Source organism: Chlamydotis macqueenii, chromosome 21 (assembly GCF_036417535.1).
Source record: "Chlamydotis macqueenii isolate bChlMac1 chromosome 21, bChlMac1.mat, whole genome shotgun sequence".
Classification (NCBI taxonomy): domain Eukaryota; kingdom Metazoa; phylum Chordata; class Aves; order Otidiformes; family Otididae; genus Chlamydotis; species Chlamydotis macqueenii.
Window position 1 is genome coordinate 2,334,103 of NC_141576.1, and position 18,936 is coordinate 2,353,038.

Sequence of the window (18,936 nt, forward strand, 5' to 3'; positions counted from 1 at the left end):
TTCAAAAGAAACTGTACTTTGTTGTTAGAATTTCCCCACGAAGCCGTACGCATCGGTTCCAGTTGAATTCCTTTCTCCTTACACTGCCGTCAGGCGCAGACCTGAAAGCGATTGTCCCTGTACCGGTGCCTCAGAGGGACGGTACTGCGCTGGCTGGGAGACGGCGCGGAGAAGGTGCTGGTTTAACTCGCACCTACTGGGCAACCCGGGAAACGGATGTGAGGCCATGAACAATCTCAGTTAGGTGTGTGCAGCACAGTTTTTATAAGTTTGTGGTGTTTATCTGTAAATACTTGGAGAAGTCTTGGCTTTTCAGGCAGCGGTACCAGCGCGTTTGCAGACACCCGTACGTCTCTGAAGTTCGCCCGTCCTGAAAAATGAGGCCACAGCTGCAAGCACAGAACACTCGGAAACCATCCCGTATGTTTTTTTCTGGACAAACAATTTTATTTTAGGTAATGCGTCTATACACTGTACATTCAGTCACTGTGGTATATAAGCATAGCTATTTTCATACATAATCTCATAAAGTCCTTTATTTTACAATATTATCTGCTTCACGGGGAGGGGATGTGGAAAAGGGGGTGGAAAAGGACTATCAAGGTACACAGCGAAATAGATAAATATGCCAAGCTTTTTTCTTATTTTTTTTTTTAAATCAGGCATTTATAAACAAGAAAGCATACATTACTTACATAAAAATAGTTCTAGAATAGTAGAGTAAGTCATAATATTGTCATTAGCAGCAGCATAGGAGAGACCAGGATAACAAAAATGTGCTGAAATGCTATTGGCTATTATAAATGTAAAGATTTATTTTTCTTCAATTGAAAAAATGTCATTTCTGTGAGTTCTTTTGATTTAAAAAACGAAAACAAAAAAAAACCCCAACCAAACCAACAAAAACTTGTCTCTAGAACACATGGACTGATGAGAGGGCAGAATGGAAAAGTCAACCTTTTGGTAATAAAATACTTTACAGTGAAAATAAGGACAAATAAAATGCAGATGGTGGAGAAAGGTTAACCCACATGTAAAACTTGCAAAAAGATTTTTGTTTTGTTTTTCCTAACAGACAGCAAAGGTTCTTCTTAGTTAAAAACACAACTCATAAAACAAGACAACTACCAGGTAAGAAAGAGTTTTGAAAAAGTAAACACCATATACACTTATAATACAACAGTGTAAAATGAAAAAAAGTATTTACATGTTGAATTTACTTTTAAGTTTTTTTTTTACATTGGCTAGTTCTGTTTGAAAAGCAGAATATTATGTATACTAGTTAGCTGCTCCATAGATATGAATGTTATTGCTGTTGGTTTTTTTCCCTTCGTTAAGTCTTCTTTCAGTAATAGAAACAATGAGTAATTAAACTGAATATACAAGTATTAAGTAATATATTTGTAAGTACAGGGAGAGTCAACAGCCTGTATGAAACACCTCTTCTCCCTTTCAACTTCTTAAAGGAAACTAAAGAGCGGTGAAATGAGATGTGACTGTGCGACTCCCACACTCGCAGGCTGGAGTGCAAACGGAATGCAGCGGGGACCCAGCAGTACGTGGGAAGGAAAGCCCTTCCAGCCCAGGGGGCCAGCAACTGTTTCTCTGAAGTGTCGCAGACAGAAATTACACGCAGAACTCCCTTACCTCAAGCACCTTCACAAAAGTTTGTGGTTTTTTTTTCTCGAAGGATTCCCACTGTTTTGACGGCCCTTCCCTAGAATTAGAGTCTCTATGGCCAATTCTGACAAATTTAAAATAAATTACATGTACAGGAATTCTGAATTAGAAATAAATTATCTATTCTGCAGAAATACTTAAGATTTTATTGTTAAAATGTATTCAGGAAAGACAGAATTATTTAAGATGACTCCTATCAGCCTTTCCTGTTGATTAACTGCTGGTGTAGAATGTTTGTTGCCAGTCGTCTTGCACCTTACTTAACCGTACTGATTTGAAGCCTTAATTTACAGAAATGTTTTTTCTAGGACGTTTTCACTCCCAAGGAGCAAAATACTATTGAGTCTTAACCTCAAACACTGCGATGTTCACGTGTCAGATGTGACACTTTACAGAAGGTACAGGAACCACAGCTTCAGAACAAGAGTGGTACGCTCGCTTTGGGGACTTTTCTTGCAAATCTGATGCCGTTTACCTGTGAAGCACAGGTGATGCTGGTTGTTCGACCAGACTGTTTACAACTGATAGGATTATTCACTGTTCCATTTTTTCCTTTGGAAAAAAATGCAGATTTCATTAACTGTGGAGGATAAAAGCATCGTATGCCCAGAAGAAGTGGTGCCAGCGGCTCGGCGTGCTGCTCTGGACACACCCGACAGAAAAGCTCTCACCTGTGCTGCAGGTAAGTGAGCGGCTTTTCCTGCAAAACACCAGATAGCGGTGGACACAGTGCCATTTTCTGTTGAGTCGTAAGGGGAGCGACAGAATCAAAAATCAGGGGGAAAAAACCAACCAAACACAATGTACGCAGGCAGGCTTCAAAGCAGCTGGGAGTGGGGGGTGGGAGCACATTTGTTCTGTGTGTAATTTCCTAACATGGCAGTAAAGCAGAGCCTCTGAGACTTGAAATGCACATGATCAACTAAAGCTCATGTTATTTAGTTTCCCTTGAAGAAATAAGTGGATAATACAGATCTGGAAATCATAAGGCTGAGAACGTTTTTATGCATACTGCATAACAAAATAAACCCTTTACATAAGACAGTAATAATGCCCATTAATGAATATACGTATGGCAGAGAGCTTAATTCCATGCATATGATTTAATAATCGCAGAAAAAAACATACGAAGAAGCAAAAAAAAAAAAAAAACCCACACATTTAAAAAAAACCTGCTTAAGCATGATCAAAATTCCTTTTGCATTGCACTTTAGAAGAGGAGATCTGCACCTAGACTCAGTCTCCAGCATCCCAAACACAGGGCAAGCCCTGTACGAACGGACAGGTTCACGTCGTTTACTTGGTGTAACTGGTTCTTGCTCCCAACAGTTTTACATTGTCCCAGTAATTCTGCTCCTTTCGTATTTCTTCTTTTTGTACCTAAAACGTATATATGAACTTCTCTGTTAATGCTCACAGTTATTATAATGGTTATTATAATGGTTTCAAGCAAACAGCTCTTGTTTAAAAAAAAAAAAAATCTCTAATGTATGGTAAGTAAATACTATAATTTTAGGATTGGAAGCCGCTTTCTGTCTACCGGGAAATAATTTTTAAGCTTACATAGTTTGCACTAATGTCCAAAAGCAAATAAAGATAATTGGAAATATGTTTCTTTGTTTAGGATAACTTCTACGTATGATGATGCATAGGGGTTTTTTTTTTTTCTTTTTATTCTTTAAGGTAAAAAAGTGTCAGCATTGCCTACATAAGATGCTGCAAGGAAAAATGAGCTGGAAGGCACGTCTGCAGCCCCAGATCACATTTTCACTTCATGCTGATAAGCTTGAGTGTGTAAGAGGTGAGTGTTCGCGGGTGAAAATCGCTTTTCTCTTGTTCGGTAAAGCACCAACTTGATTTGTTAAGCACTTTCGGGAGCATCTCTGCTGCTCCCCAGCTTCCGTTAGATACAAAGCCACGCAAAAGAGGCTTGCAGCTCCACCAGCGGTGCACTGGTTGGGTGAATTCAGATTTGGTAGCATTCTGTACCTGCCCAACCCTCGTTTTGCGTTACGGTGAACGGTGAGGTGAGGTGTCACGTGTAGGAGATGGGGCTGGTGACAGATTTCCGCATCTGTTAGGCAGGGCACAATCTAGAATGCTCAACTTGTAAACTTTAGAAATAATGGAATAAAATGCAGAGTAAGATTCTGACAAAGTGCAGTTAAAAAAAATAAAAATCAACAACAATAACAACACCAACAATAAGACAAAGTGATGGCATGCTGCATTTTTATTCCGGGGCTGCGGCTTGGATCCCAAAATTAAAGTAATTTCTTTTTTTAAAAACAAAAAAAATTTTTAAAGAAGATGTAGGCTTATTCACAGCAGCAAAAATGTTGTTTTTCTTTTCTGTAGTATCCGGTAATGCGGTGTTGCACTCTCCTTGGGCACAGGAATCCTGACTGACAGTTCATAATAAACGCAGGTAAATACTGAATTCACGGTAAGATGGTGCAACAAAGATGAGTTTTCCAGAAAACTGAAAGCTGAAGTAAAGATTTCAGAATGACTTCAGAATGCACTCGTCTTCTGCTTTATTTCTCAACCAACTTAGAGATGGTCCAACTCCTTCCTTGGTTTCCTTTTCTTTCCCTAAGCTGAAGTGCTCTTGGATGAAGTGAGTCTTTTGAACACGTCGATGCATGAAGATGTCGTTAGAAAAGGTGGCGTGATTCGCAAACACTGGAGTCTGTAAGGCTGGGTTTGTAACGCTAAAGCACACATCTTCCCCTCCGCTTTCACCATCCTGCATCTTCCTTTCTTCTTGTGTTCAGGACAGGAAATGAAGAGAATTCTTTCTAAGGAAAAAATCAACTTGGAAAAGCACTCTGAAATTCTCATACACCCACGTGACAGGATTAGAACTGATGGCTTCCGAGGTGGCTGGAAAACTGCTAACGAAACGGCATCGTCACCAGAGGGTTCCCCGTTAAGAATCCCAGCGCCTATAACGAGTCATTAAAAATTGTGCATCGAAGCTCTTCTGTTTTGCTTTTAAAGGTTCATTATAAAAATGTTGTTAATTTTTAATACCAAGTCTGTGTAATGAATTATTTTAAATAGCTTATAAGAAAAGTTTGTTTGTTTTTAAATTCCAAAATGTTCCCCCAGGCAGACGGGCACCCCAGCCCTGCCGTGCTTGCCTTTCACTCTGACTGCAGGTGGACGATGCTGCTTGCTTGGAGTTTGCTAGTAGAAAATTTGCTGTGGACTTAAAACAAGTATTTTGTGTATAAACACTTTGTGTTTTAGAGGCACAGTAAGATGTTGTGCTATGTGGATTGGGAAAAAAAAGAGGCGTAATTCAGTGCTTCTGTTCTAAAGAGTAACATCTGCCTTCCAGCTCCTGCGCATCCAGCGTGCCCGCTCCGTGTGCCGGGACACAACTACTCCCACATGCACCTCCACCCGGCCGCGCCCCACCCCTCCCTTACTGTGCACACCCGTCGGGCCCTGCGCGCCGGGCGCCGCGCCGGGGGTCAGTTCTCCAGGGTGCCCGGCGCGTTCTCACTGCTGCCTTGGCTGCCTGACTTGGGCCACAGCTGTTCCTGTAGTTCCTTCACCACTTTCTCCAGGTGTTCCCGAGCCTCCCTCTCATGCAGGAGGTCAGCGCGGAGCTGCTCGCGGTCAGCCTCGGCGTGCTGCAGCTTCACCTGCAGGTCCTCGATCTACGGGGAAAACAGCAGGAGGCACAGTTAATAAAGGATATTTGTATTGCTGCTCCCGCGTGAGTGAGTGAGTGGAATGGGACAGACACACAGATCCATGACAGCCACAGCCACACACAGGGACACACGGACACAGACAGACACAGATAAATGGACAGACAAATGGACATGGACACAGACAGACAAACGGACACAGACAAATGGACACAGACAAACGGACACAGACAGACAGACACAGACACACAGACAAACGGACGGACACACGGACACAGACAGACACACGGACACACAAGCACGGACAGACTGACACGGACAGACACACGGACACAGACACACAGACACACACACACAGACAGATGGACGGATACGGACACAGACAGATACACGGACACACAGACACACAAGCACAGACAGACACACGGACACAGACAGACACACAGACACAGACACACGGACGGACAGACACACAGACGGACACAGATGGACACACGGACAGACGGACACACAAGCACAGACAGACACATGGACAGACAGACACACGTACACAGACAGACACACAGACTGACACGGACAGACGGACACATGGACAGAGACAGACACAGACAGACACACAGACCGACACAGACACATGGACGGATACAGACACACGGACACACAGACAGACACACGGACAGACAGACAAACAGACACACGGACACAGACTGACAGACGGACACACAAGCACAGACGGACACAGACAGACACACGGACAGACACGGACACACGGACAGACAGACACACGGACACAGACAGACACACAGACTGACACACAGACACACGGACACGGACACACGTACACGGACACAGATACGGACACAGACAGACACACGGACACAGACAGACAAGCGGACACAGACACACGGACAGACAGACACACGGACAGACAGACACACGGACACAGACAGACACATGGACACAGACAGACAAGCGGACAGACAGACACACGGACACAGACACACAGACAGAGACGGACACACAGACACACAAGCACAGACACACGGACAGACACAGACACACGGACAGACTGACACAGACGGACAGACACACGGACAGACAGACAAGCGGACAGACAGACACACGGACACACAGACACATGGACTGACACAGACACACGGACACAGACAGATGGATGGATACAGACAGACGGACACAGACGGACACACGGACAGACAGACACACGGACACAGACAGACACACGGACACACAGACAGACACACGGACAGACGGACACACAAGCACAGACAGACACACGGACACGGACACATGGACACAGACAGACACACGGACACAGACGGACACATGGACACACGGACACAGACACACGGACAGACAGACACACGGACACAGACAGACACACGGACACAGACGGACACATGGACACAGACACATGGACACACGGACACAGACACACGGACAGACAGACACACGGACACAGACAGACACACGGACACAGACAGACACACGGACACAGACGGACACATGGACACAGACAGACACATGGACACACGGACACAGACACACGGACAGACAGACACACGGACACAGACAGACACACGGACACAGACAGACACACGGACACAGACAGACAAGCGGACAGACAGACACACGGACAGAGACAGACACACGGACACACAGACACACAAGCACAGACACACGGACACACACGGACAGACTGACACAGACGGACAGACACACGGACACAGACAGACACACAGACACACAAGCACAGACAGACACACAGACTGACACAGACACACAGGCAGACAGACACACGGACAGACACGGACACACGGACAGACTGACACAGACGGACAGACACAAGGACACAGACAGACACACAGACGGACACAGACAGACGGACAGACAGACACACGGACTGACACAGACAAACGGACAGACAGACGGACAGACAGACGGACACACGGACACAAACAGACACACGGACACAGACAGACACACGGACACAGACAGACACACGGACACAGACACACGGACAGACAGACAAGCGGACAGACAGACACAGACAGACACACGGACACACAGACACATGGACAGACAGACACACAAGCACAGACAGACACATGGACTGACACATGGACTGACACAGACACACAGACACAGACAGATGGACGGATACAGACAGACGGACACAGACGGACACACGGACAGACAGACACACGGACACAGACACACAGACAGACAGACACAGACAGACACACGGACACACAGACAGACACACGGACAGACGGACACACAAGCACAGACAGACACACGGACACGGACACATGGACACAGACAGACACACGGACACAGATGGACACATGGACACAGACAGACACATGGACACACGGACACAGACACACGGACAGACAGACACACGGACACAGACAGACACACGGACACAGACAGACACACGGACACAGACACACAGACAGACACACGGACAGAGACAGACACACGGACACACAGACACACAAGCACAGACACACGGACAGACACGGACAGACTGACACAGACGGACAGACACACAGACACAGACACACAAGCACAGACAGACACACAGACTGACACAGACACACAGGCAGACAGACACACGGACAGACACGGACACACGGACAGACTGACACAGACGGACAGACACAAGGACACAGACACACAGACGGACACAGACAGACGGACAGACAGACACACGGACTGACACAGACACACAGGCAGACAGACACAGACGGACAGACACAAGGACACAGACAGACACACAGACACACAGACACACGGACAGACAGACACAAACAGACACACGGACACAGACAGACACACGGACACAGACAGACACACGGACACACAGACACATGGACAGACAGACACACGGACAGACAGACACACGGACACAGACAGACACACGGACACAGACACACGGACACATGGACAGACAGACACACGGACAGACAGACACACGGACACAAACAGACACACGGACACAGACAGACACACGGACACACAGACACGGACAGACACACGGACAGACAGACACACGGACAGACAGACACAAACAGACACACGGACACAGACAGACACACGGACACAGACACACGGACACACAGACACATGGACAGACAGACACACGGACAGACGGACACACAAGCACAGACAGACACACGGACACAGACAGACACACGGACAGACACACGGACACACGGACAGACAGCCACACACACTCACGGACACCCAGACACCCGGACGGACACGGACACACCCCCGCCCCCATTCCCATTTCTCAGCTGCGGGGAAGCTCAGCACGGGGCTCGGGCCGCCCCGCACCGCCGGCAGGGACCCCCCTTGTGCTGGGGCTGGAAGGGCGCGCCCCCGCCCTCTCTGGGGCTCCGCCCGGGGCAGGGCCAGACGAAAGGCGGCACGCGGACACGCCGTGGGAATCAAGCCGCCACCAACCGCTTCACGCTCACACAGAGCCCTTTACAGCCCGCAACGCGCTGTGTTATTTCCTCTCCGGTGCCTGGCGCTAGTTCTCAGACTACGCCTGTCTGGGGAATTGTGGTTTCCTCAAAAATAAGAAGTGACAAACGCAACCTGACAAACTTCCTGCGTGCCCTCCACGTTACAGAGAAAACGATGCGTAACGCTTTATTTAAAAATGTCTTACACGGCTTAAGAACTTAAGTCCTATTGATGGCTTGTAAAACTCAGACGCTGAAGTTTCTCGCGTAACGTGGGGCTTCACGAGCGCCCCGTGCCGCGGCACTGCGCTCCGCTGCCGCAGCAGCGCGCCCGGGTACGCGCAACAGGGCGCTGCGGTGGATCCTGCAACTGCGTCCTTGGCGCCGGGAGAACGACAAGCCTGCAGAGCGCTCCACTACCCGCGTGCTTATTGAGGCGATGGCAGCCGCCGCGCCGGGCAGCCTCCTGCGTCCCCTCCCAAGGAGGAAACGCGTTGGGAGACTGAAAACGCGCACTGTCACAACTGTCACGCGTGTCGCGCAGCCAGGGCGGACACGCCGGCAGCTCTACACGGCGCTGGGTGGCACCCGTGGCATTTACTTTCATCTGCCCTTGCCTTGCGTTTGTTTTTTTTCCTCAAGTGGAAGTCAGGTGCCGGTAACGCCCAGCGCAGCAGCTCCATCTGGTCATGTTTAGTCTGGACACCTCTTATCAGCGAGACATCCTGTGATGCGAGAGGAAGCCCGCATCACTTCCTGCTGCTGGGCTCCCGGTGCCGCGGCTCAGCGCGCGAGCGGACCCCTCCCCTTCCCGTCACTCAGCGCCCGGGGTCAGACGCATTTCTGACTGCTACCGCCTTTGCCTTTGCCCTCTCCCTCCCCGCTGAAGTGCCCACACCAGGTGCCTGCAGCTCACGCTCTACGCGCAACACGCTCACGAACCGCGTGTGTTCAGCGGCACGCGGGGCAGCGAACGCGCTCTGGCAGAGCTCCCTTTCCCGTTCGCGCGGCTGCGTTCGTTACGACACGCAGTTTCCCTTGCAAACGTGTGACACCTACCAGCTGGTATTTGCCTGTCAGGGACACGTCCCAGCTCCAGGAGTCCCATTTTAGGCAAGCGCGCCCCATTTTTCAGAGCCCTGGTGCTACCGCTTGCTGACCCTTGCGCCTTTTATTTCTCCGTTGCTCAGCCAGGCTTCTAGCTTGGGAACCGGTCAGTAATGGGGAAACTGGTTGGGCAGAGGGATGTTTAGGTGGGAGCGGGCCAGAGCAAGACTACAGGGCAGGCCGCTACGGCAAGGAAAGGAGTGAGCCTTAAGAACGGGGGCTTTTGGGGAGCCCCTCTCTGGGGGGCTGAGGGGGTTAACATGGGCGGGGACCACGCCCTTTTTTAGGAAATGCATTACTGGGCCACGGGGATTGTTTTACTGGAGGAAGGGGAAGGCAGGGCATGCGATGGATTCCTCTCCAGGGCTGTTTCTCACGGAAATCCAGGAGGCTGCCACTCAGCTCCCGGCTCAGCCCGTTACGCCGGGTCCGTTCGGGGCGCGGGGCAGCGGGTGGCCCCGCGCGGCACGCGCTCCGCCACACCAGGGCACAGCCAGGCGACTCGGGGACGGGCAGCCTCAGCTCTTGGCTCGCTTGGCTTCGGATGCTTTAAACAAACTTCAAAATCTTTTATTACAAGAGAACCTGATGCGGAGAGGGCAGGGAGGGATTTTCAGTTCAAAAGCTTAGAGCATACATTTTGCTTGTAACAACATGTTCCCGCATTCCTAGAACTTTCACCGAGATCAAACCGGGAGCCTTTTCTTGGACCTGACAGTTTGCTCTTGTGCTTTACAGCTGTAAACAGCGCTGCTTCCAGCACTGCCGTTTGCTCACTGACGGGCCCTGCTTTCTCTTGTTTTAAACGGTTCCTGGAGGTCGAGGCTGATCTTCAAGGAAAAATGCTCTCAGAGGAAGCGCCTCTGCCTCATAGTTACAGCGCCGAAACGGGTCCCTGTGCGCCGGCAGTGCCGACAGCGCGTTACTGGAACTGAAATAATGCCCAGCGCTTGGTGATTTTCAGCTGAGAAATGCGCGGAGCCCGAGGCAGAACTGTGGGACGGACACGGGTGCGTGGAGCGCGGGCAGGCTGGTAACGCCTTGCGTTAGGACCAGGGCTGCAAACTGACACGATGGGGGCGCAGATGTTATGCAGACAGGAGCTGGACTGGCCCAAGTTAGACAAAACAAGGGCGCTGGCATCAAAGGCCAGACAGACACCTGAGCTGACCCTGGAAAGGGCAGGAACTGCAAGCTTACTGCGAGTATCGCTTTCCGTGTCTGGCTCTTACCTGGGCTGAGTACTTGGCCCGGAGCCTGCCTGCTTCACAGCCCTTGTCACAAACCCGGATCTGCCTGGCCTGTTCCAGTTCCCTCTTCAGTCGTATCCGAGACTCGTTGGCTTCCTTCATTTTCTTCTCATTCTCAGCTCTCAGACGTTCAATCTCTTTCCTTAAGTTGCGCTTCGCCTCTGTTGCTTCTCTCAGTTTCTCTTTCTTAGCCACTCGTAGGAACTCCAGCTCCTGGAACACAAAGCAGCAACGTGAGAGGGCTGAGGAGCAGACGGTGAATTAGTGCCAGGAAACAGAGCTGTGAAGGAAGCTTTGGTCCCTCTGCAGGGCCTGAAGTCCCACCTGCCATTGGTCATGACCGAGAAGGCTCGTGTCTAAACCTCTCTGAACTTTGTACAAGCTCTTCTTTAAATCCACGTGAGATCCTACGCTCAAGACACCCTGACTTCTGGGATAACGAAACGCTGTGTGCTACAGCCACGCTTTGCTTTGTCAAGCAAAATAGCTGGGACCATCTGTGACTGAATAAAGACGAACTGCAGTTGGAGAGAGCTACCTGCAACGTGCTCTACGCGAGCTCGAAGTTTCAAACAACCCCAGTGTAATGCCTGCACTTCAGCTGCAGACACACGCAATAAACACAATTTGTGAATGCCCTCTGTGTACAGCAAGGTCGAGCAAGGAAATTCACTACTTGCTGAAGAAATCACTAAGCAGTTCCATTTTACCAAGCCCCAGAAAATCCACTTCAGGCAAGTATGAGAAAAACCCAGTTGTGTCTCTTCTGTCTGGCTCTAGGAAATGCGGTTTAGCTCCAGGTAACTGCTGTACAGCCCTCGGTCTCTTGGCAACCAGGCAACGGGCTGCTCTGTCACAACATCTGGAAAACTCCAGGCTAAACCCTTACGCTCAATCAAACCCACGCTCTGCTCTGGAAGCTGCCACTCTCACTGTCCAGGATTTTAACAGGAGCTGCTCCCTTGAAACGTCAGATCCCAGAGAGCGCCATTACTCGCAGTGATGATGATAAGGGACCTGAAGGTACGAAGGCAGGAGCTCCTAAGTTGTTAAAAAGCTGACGTTGAAAGACATGCTCATCATGAGCACAAAGCTGTGGCTCACTAAAGGTCTGTCTCCTAAACGGTTAAATTAGAAACTAACTTCAATTCCCCCCCCAGAAGCAGCATTTCCTCTCTGTCAGAGGCAAACCCTCACACACGGTGTTTCTGTTAAGTAACGCTGCAGTCGGGTCATGGGAAATGCACTCTCCTGACAATCTCACTTCCCGGCCAGGCCACCGCTAGCGCAGCCTTGCCGCTGGAAGCACGCACACACGCGCTTGCTCTGTACGTGGAACTGGAAACCCGCGGCTGCCCAGGTGGAAAACGACGGCCAGATACCATATTCCCCCTCGCTGACATGCTGCTTGATTTAATGCCTCAACACGCAGTTCTGCTTCACCAACTACTCCACGGAACTTACTTCAAGTACACACTGTGTATTTAGTTATTTTAAAATTAGCTTTATATATATATTAGTTATAAGTATTTACTTTTGAATACATAACATAAAACATATATTTACTGAAACACAAGGGAATGAAGTGATTTGCTCAAGGTGACAACAAACAAGCAGTTCAGTTGAAAAAAACCAGCTCCTGGCCTCCCGGCCCTGGGACCTGGATCTGCAGCTGGTACGTAAGGAGCCATCTTCACATGAGAGGAACGCAGCCCAGAAACCAGGCAGAAACTTCAGCTGGCAAACTTTCGTTAAAATTCTAATTGTGGCCCTATCGACGCACTGAGTACAATCTCTCTTTCAGCTCCTCCTGCCTGCTGGCAGAATACTTCAACCTCCGACTGGGGTTTTGAGGACTGGGGTTTTTTGGTGGTTTTTTTTTAAACACAGCAGTCACACTGCGCACAAATCACATCTGTGAGCTGCTGTCCTTTGTTTCACTCCCCAAAGAAACAAAAAGCACTGTGTCAGCTGACAAGACTGCGTACCTGCTTCTGACCCGCAGCGCAAGCACTGGTTCCCTGCCTCCCGTGCTGGACGAACCACGGCCCTTCTGTGAGAGCCGGCGCCCCGACGCATCTGACGGATGGCGTTTCCAGCTGGGTTACAGCTCCACCGGCAATATTCAAACCTCTGCCTTGGCTCTCTTTTCCATTCCCAGGTACGACTGTTGCCCCAGCTCAAACAGAAAGTTCACCCACCGCTCTGCGCGGCCACCGCGATTTGCCAGTGGCAAATCTGCAGCTTTGTCTGCTCACTCTTTGATACAACTGATGCATCAAGGATTTCTAGAAATAAGGAGCTGCTTCCCTGGATGAAGCAGCACATCCAGTGAGGGATAACGGAAAGCTCAACAAAGATCTGTGGTTCAGCGCTTCGGCAGAGCTCCAGCCCGTGTCTCTGTGTCCCAGAACACCCTCCCTCAGCTGGGCAACGGCAGGATTTTCAGAAATCTTTTAAAACTACAGATAAACTCTCTGTAAGGACAGCAGTGTTTCTAGTTCAGTGAAATGAAAGCACAATAAACTGTGCTGGACTAGGAGATCTTTTCAGTAATGAAAAGATGTTGATTTGGTAACCACGGATTTACACCCTAAGGCAAAAACAGGTGGCAGGCTTAAAAAGAATGGTCGCTGCACACTTCGGTTTCCCAGCTGAATTTACAAACAGTACCCCAGTAAAGGCTGTTGCTGATTGGGAAAAATGAGGCAATTCTTTTTCACAAGACTGCTACGGGTTTCTACCTGGAATATCTGCAGGCAGTGGTAAGAGAAAAGGGTTTTCCAGCATTACCTGATGCAGACTGCGTTTGGCTTGCAAGGCAGCGTTCAGCTTCTCTTCCTGCTTCACTCTCATTTTAACAACTTCATGGAGGAATTTTTCTTTGGCTTCTTTTGTATCGAGGCCACTGTCCAGGGCCTGCCGTAGGTGCTCCAGCTCAGCTTCCAACCCGCTGCTGTGCGAGTCGGAATGTGCCGCAGCCTCGTACGAGCCGCTGACCGTGACCGGGGCCTGCATCCCAGGGGAGCTCATGTCCTTCGCGGAGCTGGATGAAGTGAAGGATGGGGAGGAGAGCGAGGATAAGGAGGAGGTGACTGAAAAACAGAAACATCAAAAATTAATTTTTAAAAGGCTAAAACTACTGTAACTCAAAACATGCTGAGGCTCTTTTGTACAGAGGAGATACTCAATATTCAATTAAAAAAGGAAGAAAGAAAATACTTGTTTGATACTTGGATACTTGACATGTGATGAAAATGCAAACCTGACCGACTCAAGGGACCAACTTACAATTTGCTTGAATTGTGACTTGGAAATTTAAGTCACAGTATTTTCTCCATGGGTATGAAGAAACAGATTTCTTCAGCAAAAGCTACACGATCCAGCTGTTCTCAGTGTGTGAAATGTCTCCTTTTGCACTGAGTAAGGGCTGAACATACCGAGGGCAGCAGCAGAATTCGCTAAGTGACATTAATGAGGTGACACCAGTGTCTTCCTTCCTCTCTGCTGAGAGGCCCAAAGAATACTCTTTAGGAACACACTGGCTCTCGAGCTCTGCTCTATGTGTTCAGCTCCAGGGGTGCAGCACCAAAACTGCATGACCACAACCTTTGTCTGACACAAAACCCCACACTTGCACGTGTGTGCGCTCTGGCATTGTCATGGGCTGTTTGTGTCTATCTCACAAAGGCTTTTATAGAAGGCTCCTGGTCAGAGAGCAACCACCAGGTTTTATGTGAACACCACGCAGGTTCTCCCCTCTGCGCACCACTCGCTGCTTTAACAAAAGCTGCTGGGTCAGCGTACCCCCGTGGGTCAGGGGCTTCTTTCTGTTGATGCGTGTTCCTCTCCCACCCCCCAACTTGGGTTCCATTCTGGGTTTCCATGACTGCTTAAGGCTGCATTTCTACATCCCATTCAGGTATCAGGCTTCCTGCATTACATTTAAACACAACAGCAGTTGAACAGCTAACTCCTGCGGATTACTGAGGAAAACCCAGCACAAATAAAACAAAATACAGGCAGATAGAACTGTCACTTACATTCTTCCCTGGTTTCTACTTCAATTTCTGCTTCTGATTCCTTATCCTCTTCAGTGGCAGTAACAGTGGCCGCAGCAGCGGCTGCTGGTTCCGGGACAGGCGTGTTCTCGGCAGCATGTTTCCTTTTCCGCGGCTGGACAGTGCTGCTCAGCGGCTCGCTGCTCCGGGACACCACCGTGGCACAGGGCGGGTTGCTGACAATTTTCTGTTGGGCCGGAGGTGCAAGCGCCACGTTGGGGGCCACAGCATTCTCGAAACTTTTGTAGGAGTAAAAACTGTTTAGAGAGGGAGGCAAAAGGAAGGAGAAAAATAAGTCATATTCTTGTCTTTAAAATGCTTCCCAGTCCGTGTGTTACACGGAAACGGCAAGAGGCGTACTGGAATGACAGTGAAGTTCCACTGATTTACACCAGCTAAGAATCTGCCTGTGTATTTGCTTTGCATTTGCACTCACTTAAAGATGGAGCTGATTTCTACAGCTCAGCTCCAGCCAGTTCAGAAGGGATCATACTCAAAGTGCCACATCCTCTAAGAGCACCAAGGAGACACCACGTCCCAGAGTCTAAAACTGATAATGGTGTTTCCTCAGGATCTTCACACGTTACTGTTTTATCTAAGTGCACAGTTTTGCTTCTGTCTATCCACAAATGTTCTGTAAACTTGGAAACAGCATGTCCTTAAGAAAGGCCGCGGGAGTGCAAAAAGCATATTCTTTCTTAATGTTTTGACACAGCATGCATCTGAGCGCATGTACCTAAAACTACAGTGAAAAACTCCAAAAACCTATGTTAAAGGACAGCAACATTGTAGTGTCAAATACACAGAATTTAGCAAAAAACACAGCGATGACTGTCTTTGCAACTTCAGTTCAGCAGCTACTACATGATCTATCTGCAGTCACATACTAAAATGTCTCCTGAACCTGTTGAAGGTGGGTTTTTTCCCAGACTTACACTGGCCAGATTTCTCACAGGGATGCCAAGGGCACACTCTTACACCAGGTTAGCCCTTCTCTCCCTACCTAACTGAAAAGTCTTTTAAAAGCGCGGATACGCTGGTACGCTTTCTTTGCTCTTACTTTTTTCTTTTTCTAACTCAATCCCCACAGTTTCTAAGAAACTTGTTCATAAGGGCTGCAAATGATGTTCTCCATAACACTCCCAAAAAACACCTGGCCACTTTAGTCAAACTTTCCACAGAAATCATTACCCTCAGGCAGAAATCTGGCACGAAGATTCTTCAGACTGAACAGTTCAGTCTGGCAAAGGAACGTGTAACTGCCCTGACACTTTCCGTTCTGTGACACCAGCAGTCCCACCTATTACGGGTGGTGACTCATTCTTGTACCAGTTTAACTCCGTTCCTATCCGGGACCAGAATCTGGCCCAGCTTTCTGATGGGTTTTATAAGCTGAGGGGTTTTCCACAAGCTCTCCACAGAGAGCTCTCTTTCCACAGAGCCCAGTGTGCTCTGCCATGACCCCCCAGGACCGCTGGCATCAAGAGGGAATGGTGTAGCCTGCGCTGTCCACTCAGCCCTTCCTTTTCCGACGGTATTGTCCACACAGGAGGCAGCAGGCAGCTGCGCTGGCAGCACGCGGACCCGCCAGCGTTACAGAGCCGCTGCAGTTCCCAATTGGCAGTTGCCTGGAAATAGCTGGCTCATCCCTGACCACCTGCCCTGAGAGAGCAGCTCAATCTTCCTTTGAACAGCGAAGCCCAAGAACTTCTGACGTACCCCAAAATTATCTTAAGTTCACAGAAGCAGCCTTCATTTCAGACTTTATGGCATGTTTCACCTAAGAAAACCTATTTAATGAATGCACAAAATACCAGCACTTTTTTTTTTGTTGTTTCCCTTCTGCAAGTTAAAACACTGCAGTTACAAATGCTTTTTAATCTGACACTAGTGGAGTGACTGAATGAAGTACAGAGCCACCAGCTAACGCTGTAAGGGAGCAAACACCAGATCTCCACAGCTGGCTACCAGATCTCCACAGCTGCCAGCCCAGTCTCCCTCCCGGTCACGTCCCCTTACCTGTCCCGGATCAGCGTGGGAAGATGGGTCGAGAGCTCTTTCTCATTTGCTGATACAGCAGGGGACCAGGGCCGGAAAGCTGAGAGACGCTGACGGGGATGCACACAGCCAATACTCTGGGAAGGGGGGGGGGGGGGGGGGGCGCGAAAAGAAGTAAATACACACAAACTTTTAAACTGGAAATCACACTGGAGTGCTAGTGACGCTTTCCAGTACCCTCTCCGTTATCTCCAGAATGACCACCCCCCGGCTAGGTCCTGCTCCTGCGCACTTCCCTAGATTCCACTGAAGAGCTGGACTGCACGAATGTAAAACCTCCCAGGGATTTTCTTTGCCAACAATCTGCATGTAGTTTGTAGAGACCACAAAAGGCTCCCGAGTCTTTCAGGATTCTGGTACCTCAGAGGCACGAAGGAACTGCTTACTTCACAGTCACAATCAAGGTCAGTGAGCACTGGAAGATGGCAAGGAAACTGGGAGCTCAGTGTTTGTTAGGAAAATGATAGAAATGTTATTAATTTAGAAAACCTAGGCAAGTTTTTTTCTCTCATTTTCTCTTTTGGGTTCAGTAGAGGGATGCTATGTGCTAATTTGATCTCTCTTTTGATTACAAAATATTCAGCAATCACCTTATTAGACGAACTGGATAAGGACCGTAACCAACTGGACTGTTTTTCCTTCTCAGTAGAAGCTGGAGGTTGGGAAGCAGAGTCATCTATTTTGGGCTTTTTGGAAGCAGGAGGATCTGAAGAGACCTGAAACAAAGACAGGCAGGAAAAATCAAAGACAGAATTACTCATTTTGCAATCAGCTTAGAAACAGGTTATAAGGCAAAAGCAAATTTTGTATTTAGAAGAAAGAAACACTGGGGTTTTTCCTGTGTTTGTAAACCTAGGGAAAAACAAAGGACTGAAAACAAGGGACAGACACAAATTGTGACATAATGTGGCTTCATTCCTTCATTTAAAAGACTTCAATAACGCGTAGGCGGTGCAGGAGCGATAGGAGTAACGCGAGAGAGACCTTCACACCATGTTGCAGAGAACTATCTGCCTTTTATTATTTCTGTATGCAGAAAGGTAAGGTTTAATGTGGTTGCTGAACTGGAAAGATTATTTTAAATGAGAACAGAGCAGACTTTGTTATTCTGTTTGCAGTGGTTGTTATGCCGATGACTTCACTACCCCACAGCTGCAGTGGATTCTGGGGGTGCTGCCAAGAGCTGCTTTGCCTTTTCCACAAGTGCCTCAGCTTGGCCCATAAATCATCCTCAAGCACAAGAAAGCCCTTTGGCAAGCAAAACTCCTTTCCTTCAACACTGTGAAGGAATAAAATTCCTATAGTCCCAGTGTGGCTTGCAAAAAAATTGGTAACTACTGGTTTAACTGGTGCAGCGGGGATACCAGCTTGAAGCCCTGCCAGTACAAACACGTCTATCGGCAGGGACGGAGAAGGTTCTGGGCCTCATGCTGCATCACAACTAGAAATAATACGAGAAACACACCACCTCGGGTTCTAGTCCTTTTCATTTTTTTTTATTTCTTTTTTTTTTGCAATTCCAGACTCTGCCTTCCCATATTCCCAATTCAAACTGGCAGACCCACGCTGCAATAGCCAGTAACCGCTCACATCTGCATTAGATTTTTTTCATCCTTAC

The 18,936-nt window shown here is 48.6% G+C and overlaps 1 protein-coding gene across 3 annotated transcripts in view; it reads right to left on the minus strand.

Annotated features, from left to right (window-relative positions):
• Positions 1 to 421: 421 nt before the first annotated feature.
• SKI (SKI proto-oncogene) overlaps positions 422 to 18,936 on the minus strand; it is a 115,574-nt gene continuing 97,059 nt past the window's right edge. For all 3 annotated transcript variants that reach the window (XM_086764558.1, XM_086764560.1, XM_086764557.1), the window contains 6 exons: positions 17,909 to 18,034; positions 17,280 to 17,395; positions 15,243 to 15,517; positions 13,993 to 14,294; positions 11,182 to 11,412; positions 422 to 5,351 (listed from right to left, as the gene is read on the minus strand). In XM_086764558.1, coding sequence (XP_086620684.1) covers positions 5,163 to 5,351; positions 11,182 to 11,412; positions 13,993 to 14,294; positions 15,243 to 15,517; positions 17,280 to 17,395; positions 17,909 to 18,034 — 1,239 coding nt within the window. In that variant the 3' untranslated portion in view covers positions 422 to 5,162. The remainder of the gene's footprint in view (positions 5,352 to 11,181; positions 11,413 to 13,992; positions 14,295 to 15,242; positions 15,518 to 17,279; positions 17,396 to 17,908; positions 18,035 to 18,936) is intronic.